Source organism: Pseudopipra pipra, chromosome 2, assembly GCF_036250125.1.
Source record: "Pseudopipra pipra isolate bDixPip1 chromosome 2, bDixPip1.hap1, whole genome shotgun sequence".
Lineage (NCBI taxonomy): Eukaryota > Metazoa > Chordata > Aves > Passeriformes > Pipridae > Pseudopipra > Pseudopipra pipra.
In genome coordinates, this window is record NC_087550.1 from 7,479,615 (window position 1) to 7,494,532 (window position 14,918).

General features: G+C 41.0%; 2 protein-coding genes across 3 annotated transcripts in view; both read right to left on the reverse strand.

The window, feature by feature from the left end:
* Window positions 1-233: 233 nt before the first annotated feature.
* C2H3orf38 (chromosome 2 C3orf38 homolog) lies at window positions 234-6,392 on the reverse strand. Of its 2 annotated transcripts, none has more exons than XM_064643818.1 (3): window positions 6,148-6,392; window positions 3,812-4,004; window positions 234-2,169 (listed from the first exon to the last, which is right to left on the reverse strand). In XM_064643818.1, exons 1-3 carry the CDS (start codon window positions 6,375-6,377, stop codon window positions 1,594-1,596), a joined length of 999 nt encoding a protein of 332 aa, XP_064499888.1. In that variant the 5' UTR covers window positions 6,378-6,392; the 3' UTR covers window positions 234-1,593. The 2 variants fall into 2 exon arrangements, with proteins under 2 accessions (XP_064499888.1, XP_064499894.1); XM_064643824.1 differs by having other exon boundaries at window positions 3,812-4,032; window positions 6,148-6,365.
* A 4,038-nt stretch (window positions 6,393-10,430) lies between these two features.
* ZNF654 (zinc finger protein 654) overlaps window positions 10,431-14,918 on the reverse strand; it is a 32,672-nt gene continuing 28,184 nt past the window's right edge. The window contains exon 9 of the mRNA XM_064643814.1: window positions 10,431-14,853. Within this exon, the coding sequence (XP_064499884.1) occupies window positions 14,846-14,853 (8 nt within the window). The 3' untranslated portion in view covers window positions 10,431-14,845. The remainder of the gene's footprint in view (window positions 14,854-14,918) is intronic.

Consider the following 14,918-nt stretch of genomic DNA (forward strand, 5'->3'; position numbering starts at 1 on the left):
TACACTTTAACTTTAGATTTCTACTTTGTTTCCAGAAAAACAAAAGAAACTTTCAAACTGCTGTCAGTCTTCAAAACCAAAATTCTTTGAACACTGAAATACATTGCATGGGCTAAAAGCCAAATCCTATGATTTTTGATATCTTTACTGAAGATATATTTTATTTCTATTTACTATATTTCTCTTTTTACAGAATTTGATTAGTGCAAAGTTCAACACATAAAAAGAAACTCTTCTTCTGAATTTTAAATTTTGATTTTTAATTATTATACATCAGTAGCTGAAGAAGCTGCAGCTCAGCTGTTTATTGGCAAAGAACATTCCAACACAGTATTTGAACTTTAGCTTAGAAATTATTTTAGAAAATTCTAAGGAGAAAACAAGATCCAGACTGCTCATGAAAGTCAGTTCTGTGCACACCTGAATCTTCTTGTTTCCCCTCACCCACCCATACTTTACCATTTGTCCTCTTTAACAAATGTGGGAACAGTTCTTTTGGTTTTGTATCTTTTGGGGAATGTTTCCATTTTCACATGAATTGCTGAAGCTAGAAAATTAAAGCAAACTCACAAACAACCCAAATAAGGTGCAGAAAGAGGCGTTTCCATTTCGTTTCACCTCTAATTCCTTATAAATAAATAAAGTAAAAAAAAAAATCAAGGTCTATAATTGCAATAATTTCAGTTATTGAGTAGTATTTGGATACTTTTCTTAGTATGACCTATTGTTGTAACCAGCCAGTGTTAACAAACTGATTTCCAGTCAATGGAATAAAGCAGCTCAGAGTACACAAAATACTTATTTTGAGGAAACATACAAAAATCACAACTATTATATAAAGAACTCTGTTATAATTATATACAAAATAACTATCAAAGCATTTGGTTCATACAGTGCTGCTGCAAGTTATGGAATGAACTACTTGATCCAAGAGAGCCAGTGCTAGAAATGGGTGCCTGGGCAACCATCTCAAACCTGTCTGTTTGGGGACACAGAACAGCAGTTTGTCTGTGTTCATTACGAAGCTGGAACCATAAGGTAAAAGGAAAGGAAGTTATACATCCAAAGGCAAACTAAAAAAGACTTCAACAGTGTTAAATTCCCTGCAATGTCCCATTAAACCACATTCAGAACATAAATGGCAGCTGCCTCCATCCCTCCACTCACAGAATTCTGTCTGCCCTCTCCAAAAGCTTCTTGGGACTTAGATGTCCATTTAGACACCTGCCTATCCCAAATTCCCAAAGTCAAGTGCGATGACTTCCTACTCCATCTCAGGTAAGAGTTTAAACTGGTGTCCTGAAGAGAAGGAATGTGCAGTATGTGAACCCCAGGTCATCTGTTCCACATTCCTGCCAGCCCACAGTGAAATGTAACCACGTTTTGTACCAGGATAACCAAACTAACTCCACTCTACAGTGCAAAACCTGAAGTAATACTCTGAAATATGTGATAGCTCTTGGAAAGGTGCCCACAAGTAATCCCTGTGTTAATACTTTAGACTTTGTATCTCAGTGTGCCACCCAGAAAATCTTACTCAGAAAAGGGTGTAAGCATCCACCCTGACCCAGTGCGAAAAAATTTCTGAGATTCTCAGAATTTCTGAGGTTCAAACACAGTCAGTTCCTTCCCATCATAGAACTCTCTCAGTTGGTTCAGCTCATATTTTATGGAGGGTTCCTCAATCTGCATCCCAGGCTCCAGAGCGTTCTGTCCGACTATTTTAAGATTCACGAGTTTTATTTTCCAGGTGTTATTCCTGACGGGGCAGCTGATGAGTCCAAAGATTTGCTCAAAGATGCCCAAACAAGTGTTGTCTCTGTGCACTGTGCCAGCCACTGCCACCAGCACCAAGCCATGAGGAGACATGGCATATTTGAGGCCATTGCCATGCAGGTTGGGGTTGAAGAGAAGACATTCCTCCTTCACCAAGGAGAGCAGCCGAAGGCTCACCATGTCCGCACCAACGTACTGTTCCATGTTCTTTTCTGAAGTGTTGTAGCAGAATTTCATTCTGGCATCCTCCCAGAAATGCTGTGGTCCCCATGTATCTTCAGATTTTACTCCCAAGGGATGTTGAGAGTTCAGGAGTTCAAAGTACCACTGACAGAATTGTCCTCCCAGACCACCAATGTCATCTTGTGGCGGCTTTTCTCCCTCTCCATGACTCTGCAATCAAGCAAAATTTTTTTCTTAGAACTATTTAGCCTTAAAATGCAAAATTACCACTCAGAACATAAAATCATGCACATACTTATTTTAAACATTCTAAGTATTCTTCAAGTGTTCTGTGACAGAGAAAGCTCAAAGTAAAATCTCATTTATTTTTAAGAACATGATTATCTTATATAGAGAACCTAGAGAGGTTCTTTAAATTAGAAGAGTGCTTCAGTTTTGTCTTGGTCTCCTTACAAACAAAGAGAAAAATCCTGGTTCTAGTTAAAAGGGGCAGGGGAACGATTTTCAACAATATCCATGAGACTAAGATTCTCATACTGAGACAAAGTTTCTGCTGAATAAAGTGTCCGGGTTAGTAACTTTTTGTTGTCCTTTACATTTCCAAAAGAATGCTCCAGACCCAACCTAAAAAGCCAATCTCATATTAAGGCACATGAATTTACTGAAAATTGCTTATAAATAAGCAATTGTGTTGACAGGTTTTTCCTTTTTCATGTTGCCTTCGGCCTCTTCTTTTTGGTACCTTTTAATTTGGTGAATTGTGTTGGTTTCTGCATCTGCTGAGAAGCAGCTGATAAGAACAAATAGTATCTATTGAGAAGTTACCTTTTATTCAAATCCTAATACTGACAGAATAATGCCAATTTATGGGGGTATTTTCCCTGTCAGTGGGATGTGATAACAAAATGCACAACTAATCCAGGAAGAACTGAAACTCAAAACATTAATGTGCTCCAGAACTTTTTCTCCACCACACGATGTACTTACAATTTAGCCCTTTTTGGTAGGAAGACTGCCAAAATCATCCAAAAGATGTTTGGTAACTTTAACAAGAGATGTTTGTAGTCTTCACCAAGTTTGTTAACTCCAAAATCTAGTAAGCAATACATTACCTGTGTTTTAAGTTTTAAGTAATTAAGCACGAAAAGTTTGGAGACTTCTATATAGAAATGCTGTATTTGTTTCACCATCAACTGTAATTAACTTCTAATTGTGTTACATCCAAGATAAATAAAATACTGAAAGTTCATCCCACCGCCAGGATTTGCTAAATATCAAAGTTTTGAACTTCAAAATAACCTGGAATTGCCAAAACACATTTAGTTACACTGTGTTAAGTGTTACCAATATCAAAGGAAAACAAAGCACAGGGATCTGGCACTGCTACAAACTTTGCAAAAAGTTATTTGCGAATATCCTCTATTTTAGCTCACAGTACAATCTAAAAATTAAAAGCCCGGAGAAGACCCTACACATTAGAGTTCAAATGCAGTAATATACTGTGTGAAACAGAGCAGAAGACTGCGCTCTGCAAGTGATACACTGGCACAGACACCTTTAAACGATGTAATTAAAGAAAACTCACAAAAATGTAAAACCCAAACAAAACAAAAAAACCCCACCCCAAACCAAAACAAAAAACAAAACCCCCAAACAAACAAAAATAAAAGAAAACCACACCCCAAAGAAACAAGAAAACCCCAACCAAACCCAAACCAAGAGTTAAAAGGATCTGGTATCTTCCTAAACGCATCTGAAGGGCCCCATTTTGAAGGTGGATTACAACATTTCCACGGGGGTCCTGTGAAAGCAGAGCTGAGCACCCGCAGGTTTTCCAGAGAGCAGGACTCACCTCTGCAGGTGGTTTTGTCTGCCCCGACTCCAAGGCTCGAGCTGAGAGCTGCCCACTCCAGAACTGCCTCACACGGTCAATGAGCAGATGTTTCTCCAAGGAAGGAGGGACTGGAATTCCTTGTGCTGCCAAATACTTAAAGATTATTTCTCGATAGACCTTCCTGCGTCTCAGAAGTTCTTCCACGTTCTGGCTGTAAACCAGAATGGCGTGAATGGCTTCTGCAAGCAAAGAAATGGAAGTTAGCAGGTCCTTCTCTCACAATTAAAACCCAAATTAGACACAGGACACACCTGAAGACTTGCAAACATGTTTGGAAAACAGTGCTGTTTTTACTGAATACTTTTTTGCCTTATAATCTCTAATTCCAGTATCCATGACTGCTTGGAATTTAGTATGTATTATTTAAGATTGATGAAAAGGATGCAACTTTTTCTTCCAAATGGAATCACTAATATTCTTCAAATATTCTTAAGGTGCTTATAAATCTCAAGTGCTTCAAGAAGAGTAACAATTCTTACACACAATGCACTTCTCCTATATTCAACTTCAACATAATGTCATTTAACATGAAATCATTGAGGGGTTCCTGCTTTATGTCACCACACAGCCCTTTAGCAAAGGCTGATCTTGGTTTCCTTCTCCATTTGAGAAGCTCTGGGATATTTCAAAAGAAGCCACCCAGCTGTCTTCTTGGAAGCAAGATTACACAGCAAAAGAAAAACCAGGCTTTTATGGTTCCTCTGAACATGGGATGTGAATCTTACGTCCTGCATCAATGGGTAATTCACAGGATTTGGTCAAAGAACACATTGCTATTCTGAAGAAAATGCAAGTTTTCAAATGTTCCCTGAGAACAGAAAATGGACAGAAATGCAGACAGAGAAGTAACCAAAGTAATCTCTGATTCCTTGTGCAGCTCTTTAAACAAGAGTTCTAGCACCAAAGGTGTCAGTCAGTGGCAGAATTCAGAAACACAACAAACTTAAACTCACTTTTAAAGCAGTTGCAGCAGAGTTCTCACCTGCACTGAGGCTGGTACTTAACAAGGGACTTATAAAAACCCTAAACCTAAACAAGAAGAAACTAAGAGCTAAAGTTAAAAAAACATTCTTGTAAGGTAGCCTACAATCACTGCAAAAACTAGACAAAAAAGCAAGGAACAAGCCTACAGGCAAAAGACCTTTTAAAGAAATAGGTTTGGCAAATCTTACGTCTCAGTTATATCACATGAAACAAACTCAAGGTTTTGGGATTACTATATTTCAGAGCAACATATTGAGAGAGTTAGGCTTAAAAAACTTAACGTAATAAAAATAATAATATAATAAAATAACCCTAATAAAATAATAAAACAACTCTTATAAAAAATTAACGGTTATGAAACAAATCTTAGCAAAGCCACGGAGGGTGGTCACAACCGGGAGTGTTCTGTTCTGGGAAGAGCTAAGTTCAGTGTTAGATTTGTGTTTTACCCTTTCAAAACCTGAAAGCGTATGTCATTAACAGCAATAGCGAGAGACTCCTGAGCTTTAAATACGTTCTGAAGGGGCACAGCAGGAGCTGCCTGGAGGAGTGGGGGGGTCTAAGGGGGGAAAAAGAAGCGCTGGAAAGCTGAAAAATCTCCTAGTTTAGGGGTTTAGAGATGTAACAAGAACTGACAGTATTTACAACAAAAAACCCACAGAGCCAAGTGATTTAAAGAAGCACCGGGGAGAGGAACTGAGGTAGCCAGCGAGGCAACACCCAGGTACTTTTTAACTTGTCCTGAAGGAGTTTACAAAGTGGTCACTTAGAACTTGGGGGTGGATTCAGACAGAGAAGACACCGAAGACCACCAAGACCCTCAGGACACCGTTATAAGGACATGCATATATGCTAATAAGTGTTGGGAATGGTCCTGAATACGTAACAGGGAGGCGGGGAAGGAAAAATGAATAACCATGCCATGCTGACATATAACCTGCAGTGAAATCCCCGCGGAGAAACGATTCGCGGGGCATCCACCCGGCTGTGCTGCTGTGACCGTGCAGCGCGGCCTGATAAAAGCATCGATCTCTAAAACTTACAAATGGAGTGTTTAAAAGTTAAAAGTTTCCTTTAAGCGCCGCTTTTAGGGCAACACCAGCAGCCACCGCGAGTTCCTCGGCCTGAACGACTCCCAGACCCTCAGCAGCCCAATCCCGGCTCCCAGCGGCGACCCCCGGGCAGACACAGCCCCGCGGGCCGGGCAGGGTGCCCGGAACCCCCCGGGCATCCCCACAACGCGGGCCGAGCCAGGGCCCGGGGCAGGGCCCGGCAGGCGGTACCCGCTGTACCCGGAGCCCCCCGCGCACCTTGCCGGCTCTCCGGGTGCACCATGCGGCTGGTTACGGTGTCGGTGAGCGCCATGAGCTCCTCGGTGCTCAGCAGCTCCAGCAGGGCCCGGCAACCCGCCCGCTCCCGCTCGCTCAGCCCCGGCCCCGCCATGGTCGCCGCGGCAGCGCCGCCCCGGTGCGACCGCGGGCGCCGGGTGGAAATGGCGGCGGGCGCCGAGGTTCCATGTCGGAGCCTCTGGGCTCCTCATGACAACCTGAGGAATCTGAGCGGGCTGTGGCCGCCCCCCCAGCCCGTCATATACGTTATGTCTTGTGTGTGTGTGAAGGGTTTGTAATGAAACAGCTCTGTAATTAACCGCCCTCCCCTCCCGCCGGCTGGGCGGGGGAGGCCATTGTCCTGCTCTGCTCTGACCTGGGGAGGCCTCACCTGCGATATTGGGGCGTTTTGGGGCACAGCGATACATAAGGAAGATATGGAGCCATCAGTGTCCAAAGGAGGGTAGTGAAGATGGGGAAGGGGAAGCCAGATGAGGGGTGGCTGGGGGCACTTGGTCTGTTCAGCCTCCTCATGGCACCCACATGAGGGAACAGAGGGGCAGATGTTGGTCTCTTTGCTCTCGTGACCAGGGACAGGACCCAAGGAAATTGCTTTGTGAAGCTTTATCAGGGGAGGTTTAGGTTGGATACTGGGAAAAGGTTTTTCACCCAGAGGTTGGCACTGAACAGGCTCCCCAGGGCAGTGGGCACAGCACCAAGGCTGACAGAGCTCAGGGAGCGTTCGGACAACACTCTCAGGCACGTGGTGTGACCCTCCGGGTGGTCCGGGAGTTGGACTTGATGATCCTTGTGGGTCCCTTCCAACTCAGGATGTTCTGTAATGTTATTCTATGATTTCTAGTTTTACTCCCCTTGCCCCTCCGGCCAGTGGGACATTGCCAGGAAGCATCCTTCTGACCCTGGGCGCTGGCTCAGGGCACACGGACACGGCCCCTCCTCGCAAGTGAAGACGAACAGAAAGCGAACCTCCCACAAGTGTTTACTTTAATGACAGTTTCCCATCGTTGATGCAGAGCCCACACACCCAGTCTTGTCAGGGTGTGCCTGGAGTTGGAGGACTCCTACAAACAAGGCTTCCAGCAGGATCCAGCTGTGCGCCAGATCCTCGGGAATGGCTCAGTGTGCCTGCTGTGGTCCAGGCAGATGCTCGTGGTGGAAACAGCCTTTGGAAGCCAACTGAGAAGCTTCAAGCTTCTATGGTGGTCGCAGGACCAACTCGTTTTTGAATATCTGAGATGCAGCCCCTGTGGCATCAAGCAAATCATCCACTTGTGACTGAGAGAGCTGTGGAACTCCTTAAGAACTCATGCCAAGCAAGAGATACACATCCCCAGGAGTGGGAAATCTGACAGCACAGCACATGCCTAATGAAGTTCTGTAAGTCAAAGGTGCTTTTTTTTACCACATGCAAGGCCTCAGCCTTGTGCTGCTCCTCCACTTGGCAGTATTTTCTCTGCCAGGGACAGAAAAAACAGTGATGGTCATTTTAAGAGTGAGAGAAAGAAAAGGAAAATGAGGAAAGATGAACAAAAAAAGGGGAAAGAAGGCAGCAGGAGCTTCAGTTGAGCTATGTGCCAAGAAAAAATTAAGGGGCAACGAGTGCTTGACATTGGTGTGGCAGAAAAAGGAGCCCTCTCATTAATCCCATGTTTTAATATGGGTGTGTAAGGAGGCCACGTTTTGGTGCCAAAGCTGCCTGTAATTTCAAAACCAGGAAGACTTACTGTATTCTGTAAGAATACAGAAGACAGACCATCACCTGCGGATTCAAGTTAAAATTACTGATGATGTTATTGCACAAACAACTGAACTCGTCACTGTGGTGGGCTCTGTTCAGATCCGTAGCAACAAATGCCTGCCTCAAGATCATGTAAACCTAAGACAGAACACTTACATGAACAGAGAACACATTCCTACCCCCCATACTATCCATATGCTTTACATGCTTGTGTCCTCTTTGAGATCTAAAAAGAGTCCCTGCAGATCTCCAGGTTCATCTGAAGGAAAACCAACACACATCCAGCTTGAGGACCAGCTGCTCTCTTGAGCTGGAGCAATGAATTCCAAATAAACCAGAGACAGCTGACCCAATTTTGCCCATGAATTGCAAGTCCAACATTCAGATAAAAACTGAGTCCTAAAGCATCTGGAAAGATTGAACATAATAATGCTTATTGTCTGCTGGGCCAAATTATATTCCATAAATCCAGTGACTTGCACACTCTTCATGTACAAGACAGACCTCCCACCACAACATGTAGTGCATCATTCTACTTATCTGTGGAGTTTACAGAGCAAAATCCTCAAAAATGGGACTACCTACGTGTCACCGTGTTAATTGAGCTGTTGAAATTCTGAATTTATTAATCTCAATCCTGCAAACTAAAAATTAGAAAATGCATCTGAAAAATACAAATTCGTTTTTCTCGTATTTCAACAAACCTTTTTAGATTTGCAGCCTTCAAGGGAATAATATCTTGTTTTAAATCAAGGCCCGCCCTTTCAGCAGGATTATATGTGCACCTTGCAAGTGCTTCCCCTTTGGAGGTGGTGGTGGAAGAAAGGGAATTATTTCTGAAGTAGGTGTTTTGTTTTGTTTTTTCCTTTCTCACAACTTGGAATTTCCTACAGTTTTTATACAACTTTTAATTGACTTGAGCATGGAGCAAGAATCTAAACTAGCATTCCTAAAGGGGAAGAAACAGCAAAATTATTAGCCTATATGAACCTAAAGGTGAATAGAATTCTTGGAATATTAAACTGCTGTCTTAATTCAAGGAGTCATTATAAGGGATCCTCTTGACCCACCAGATTTTTTTTACATTTTCCCTCTCCTGTTCAGTTGAGCAAGTGGATGATAGAGCAGCTTTGGTGTCTGGTCATGGTCAAATCACCACAATTCCTTCAAACACTAAGCAAAATAAATAAGAAATTACAATACAAGCAAACACATAATACATTTTAGTGCCATCTGTAGAAGTAGCTGTTTTGTAGGTGGGCAGAGTCATAAACTATATCAATGTAAAGGATATTTACATACTTAAAATGACACTGGCCACTGCATTAACTGACTCTACCACTGCAATCCTATACTAAATTTTTCAGAAAGTTAGCTTACAATAATAATGTTGGTTATGCTGAGAGCCAAAGGTGACAGGTATGGCCTGAAATACATAAATAATAAATAAATACTGTCAATAGACAACAGCAGGTGGTAACCATATGATGGACATTCAGTTTCACTGTACCTCCCACTCAACTACATTTCATAACCTTTATACCTATTTATATAAATATACTTACAAATTGATATTTATGTATTTTATACCTGTCATAATTGATGGTTATTTTTTCTACGTAATTCTAAAAATAGTTCCCAATGATCTTTTCAACTTCCCAACATACAAAATTCAGTATGTACAAAGTTACCTGCATACTCAAGAACCTCAAAGTTGGCCTTTGTCTTAAACTTACTTAGACTATTTTAAGCCCCCTCGAGCACCCCTTTAGTCTTTTGAGGTCTACCTAGTTCTTAGGTGCTTCCTTGATCCAGGCACCTCAACCTCCCCTTGGGCTCAAAGCTCAATATTTAGTCCTCACAGTTCAGCTGTGTAACATGAAATTCAAAGAACATTAAGAATTTACAGGACTGTGAGTAATAATTCTAAATAAACCAATGTTTTCAGATTAAAGTATTGAACCCCCAGAAGCAAAATCAAAAAAAAGGCAACTACACTGTCTTTATCTCTGGACTACACCATTCAATCAAGGGGACCACACAAAGCAGTGAAAAACAAATGTATCACACCAGAGGCTACTATCTCTCTTGGCAGCATTATCAGAGACAAACATAAGTTCATGAAGTGCAAAAACCGAGGCCCAGCTCCATATATCAGTGCCTTCCCAAGAGGTTTAGGGCAGCATTTTGTACTTGTAATATAAGGTCGCTGAAGAACTTGAACAATTTTATGATGAAGACAATTAACCAGAAGCAGAGGGATCTTAAAACAGCTGCATCCAGACTTGTCTGTGGCCCTGTTTGGGTTTTGAGCCCCAGGAAACCACTTTAGCAGTTAAATGCCCCCTCCACACCCCTATTTTGAAGCTTAGTTTATTCAAATGCAAATATCCACACCTCCGGAACATCAAGACGTGGCACACAACTCTCCCATACCAAACACAACACAGCAGCTATGAAGGTCGCAGCAGCATTTTCAGAGGCATTCTCCAAAAGACAAGATCAATTTCTATCAACAACAAAGACAATGTTTTATTGAACAAATCTATGTACAGTACAAAAAGGTTTTTAAAATGAAACACTACTGTAGATTTATTGCAGTTTGATGGCTCAGTTTTAATTTGTACTCTTATATAAAATGCAAAGTAAAATAATTTAACATTCAACAAGGAAGCACAAATTTCCTTTCTTGCTGAACCTGTAACATCTTTTACAAATTAAGAGTCCCAAAATGCATACACTGCATTTAATCAGAAAGGTGTTATACAGTACCAAATAAATTAAGAAAATAGTAACACTACCACCCTCTTTGGGTCTTTTGTCCATAGCACTGGTGTTAAACAATAAAAGAAATGAGTACAGCTGAACCTTCAACGTGATATTAAAATCACAAAGTTTAATGTTATAAATTATCCAAACTATACAATTTATATAATTTTAATGAATATGGCTAAATAACCAAAGTACCAGTGACCTTTCCCCACAGATATCACCACTTTCAACCTAATTTCAGTATTCCTTTTTTCTGTGAAAGGTGCCCACCAAATGGCAACTCTTTGAAGTTAGAACTTCCATGACCTTTACAGTGAAACATGATCAGGTTAGAGAAGAGTCTTAAAAGGAAAGTCCAAATCCAAGTTACAGCCAACTGGAGGAATGTTATTGGAACACAATTATCCACAACAAATGCACAAACTTTGATCCAACAAAGCTCCCAAGCTCATGTGTAACTTCAGGCAGTTTTAAGGGAGTTGCAGGCTTACATTACACATGGATTTTAGTATTTATTGAATCAAAGTGATATATCTTGAAGGATTTCCAATTATATCATACAATGCTTCTTAATGCTTGGGAAAAAAACAACTTTCAGATCTAGATTTGTAGCCTTTTTCAGCCCTAGAAGTTGCAGGCTTAGTACAGGGTAATAATACTCAATGTACTAAAGAATCCTTAAAAAGCATGGTGAATTATCCCACACACATTACACAAGTACCCTTTTCCTTTTGATTCAAGTTGCTTAAACTGCAACTATATGACAATACCAACAGGTATCAGAGAGGAGCTTAAAGAAAATGCAATGTCTTCTGAAGTAAAAATCATGACTTAAAAATGTTACCACCCACTTGCTACCTTAGGTCAATTTAATTTACACTTACCGTATTTCTGGTAAGTGTTCGGATTTTTTGCTAATTTTCACCTACAGAAGAATTCATGTTTCCTGTTCTCCAGAGTGTATCTACTGAACACATGACATCAACAAATGGTGGTGTCCAAGAAAAGCATCTTTGAACAAAAATGAGTTTAATGCAGGTACAAAAAATTATGGTCACAGTTTATGCATGTACACACATGCCTTTATCTACACACTTAAAACCAAAGAAAATACAAGTCTCAATCGTGATTTTAAAGCATCTTCAAACACATGGAGCTCCAGGGAAAAGGCAAAAAAGCACCAAAGATTAAAGGTACATTGAAAAGATTTTACGCAAACATTTTTGTCATATCTACTGACTCGGTTTTCAGATTTTTAGAACTGTAATACTTTAAAATTAACCTTTTTCCCCCCCAAATATATTTAAGCAAATTTAACTAGATTAACAAAGTTAAGCAAAGAAAGGGGAGCCTGGGAACATTCAACATGAAAACTGGGTCCCTAAAAATTAGTTGGTAACTTGAAAGCAAAAAAGGTCAAAGTGCATTTGTCTGATAAGGACCTCTTTAAATTTAAACCAAACTTTTAATGTATTTATATATGTAAATATATATATATTGTGTGTATATATGTATATATAATGAACAATGCATTTAAATCAGGTTTTTTGCAACTGCAAAAAAAATTTCTTTGGTGCCTCAAACGTCATACAAATCTCTGAAAGTGGGCCATGATCGGTATTGATGTAATGCACACATACCTGTGATCATAATTTTATAACCTTTTCTGTTAATTCAACTCAAAGTTAAGGCAAAAATTTCCTAGAGTTCAAGAGTTAAGATTTTGAATTTGCATTCTTTTTACCTCCCAGGAGGGGAAAACAAAGCAGAAGGAATGCAAATCTGTTTACTTTCACAGAGGGTTATTAGCAGAGGCATTGCTGAGCTATTGAGTTTAGTTCCAGAACTACTTCACAGCCTATCTTACAACAGCCTTGGTTTTGCAAGCAGCCATTGCTACAGTAAACAGGTTGTATGCACCTCTTGATTTTTTATGCATTAGTTTTTCCATATCTGTTGATTTAAGCCCTACACACACTGTGATGAACTATTCCATAAATAAACCAGCTGAGCGGGAGCAGTTGGGCTTTGCCATCCCACATTTCTGTGAAGACTCCATCCCTGAACACCACTATCACCACTATCCCTCCCCTGCCTACAATCACATTAAAATTTTACCCGCATAGAACAGGATCTCAAAAACTTGTCAGGTGGCAAGACAGTGTGAGATAAATGAGAGGAGATTTTAGCACAGTAATTGGGCAATGTGTGTGTTTGCCACACCTCTGCCTGGGGTGGGAAGACCAAAAACTACAAGGGCATCCTTTTGGTTCCCAAATGTTCTCTATTTCAGTGTTACACATAGAGCTGAAAGACTCACACTTCATGTCTTCACATTCTGATTGTTTCTATGAACAGTGAACTTCGAATAAAGTGCTTAACATTTCAGTAACTCCTTCACCAACTGCTGGGAAAGGCTCTTTTCAAGGGATGCTACTAAATAAAGTAACGCTTCCATCAATGCTGCCTCCGAACAATCTTAAACATCCACTGGTCAGATTATGTGACCAACACATCTGTTCTAGAGCAAGCAGCAGTCACAAGTATAGAAGCCATGTTGATGAGAACACAGCTGCGCTGGGCAGGGCACGTCTCCAGGATGAAGGACCACCGCCTCCCTAAGATCTTGCTTTATGGTGAACTTGCCACTGGCTGCCGCATGAGAGAAGCCCCGACGAAAAGATACAAGGACTCCCTGAAACAACATCTCAGCCTTGGCCATATTGATCACCATAACTGGTCCACTCTGGCCTCAAATCGGGAGGCCTGGAGACACACCATCTATAACGCAGCTGTCTCCTTTGAGAACACATGCAGGATCACCCTCGAGGAGAAAAGGCAACGCAGAAAGAACCGTGTATTGCAGAATACACCATCTAAGGAGTCTTTCTGCTGTGCCTTTTGCAATCGGATATGTCTATCTCATAATGGCCTCATAAGCCACCAGCATGCTTGTAACAAATGTGGATAGAGCCTTCCCAAATCTTCGTTCACGAAGCCCAGCCATGATGATGACTAAATAAAGTTACAATGTGTCTTAAAGAGATTGAATCCAAACCTATTTTCTCCCTTCCACTAGACAGTAAATAAGTAGTTACAGTACTGAGTTGTGGCCTACCACCATTTATCACACATGTAAAACAGGCTCTTCCTGACCTTTTTTCCCCTCCAACCTGTGCTCTGCTTTTGTCTGCCTTCTCAAATTCTTTTCAGTTACACCAACAGCTGAGGGACCTCTGTATTTGCATAATAATAAACTCTGCTCTGTAATGCAAGTTTAACCTCCTCAACATTCTGCATTTGTTTCAATTAGTTCCTGTTAAAATCCACATGGATCTGTGCATGTACTGCTTGGATTGGCCTTCCCACACCTACAACAGATGTCTCACAGGACACTCTTTACCTACACCTTCACCTTATCCTTGCAAAGGGCTTCTCTTGCATTGCATCTGATTTCCATTGTGTTTAAGTTTTATATCACATCAACTCACTTTTCATTGCATGTGCTGTATTTCGAGTTTTTGGCTATTCCAGCATTCCATCTATCTTAAGATTTCTTTCCACATTCCTCTTTGGATTCTGAGTATAAGTTTATTAAATGAGCTCCATGCTTTTGAGCAGATAATGGACTCACACACTTGAGCTTTGAAAAAAGAATGCATGGTTCCTCTATGCATTTCTTATCCATAGTATAATAACTAACACCTTCTGGAATGATTCCTTCCCAGCTGTGTGGACAGACACCCCTTTAATGACACAAACTAAAGCAGCTTTCAGAATTGGCTGGTTTTCCACAAGGCAATTAACATCTCTGCTTCCTCTGCCTGCCTTATTTTCCTTAAACCTTCCTGCTAGAAAGGCTGTGCCATTCACCTTCAATCATCTATTTGGAATGAACATGGCTTTTCAGAGGACTGGTACTTTGGGGATTTTGTAGCAACCTTTCTGGACTCAAGACCTGCAGAGCTCCTATTACTCCTCTGTGAGTTTTGTCTAGAAAATGTGCTTTGTCTTTATCAAGGTCATGTTTCTCTCTAGTAATTTGAGACTGCTTCATGTTTAAGGCCAACTGGGAAACGAACTGATGCTTCTTCATGTAGTGTTTCCTTACACCACTCCTTATCTGATACTTTCCTCCACAACATTGAATCAGGCACCTGTAAAAGAGAATGCATTGGGGTCAAAAAGTAACTCATTCTTTAACCTAGAACACCGCTTATGC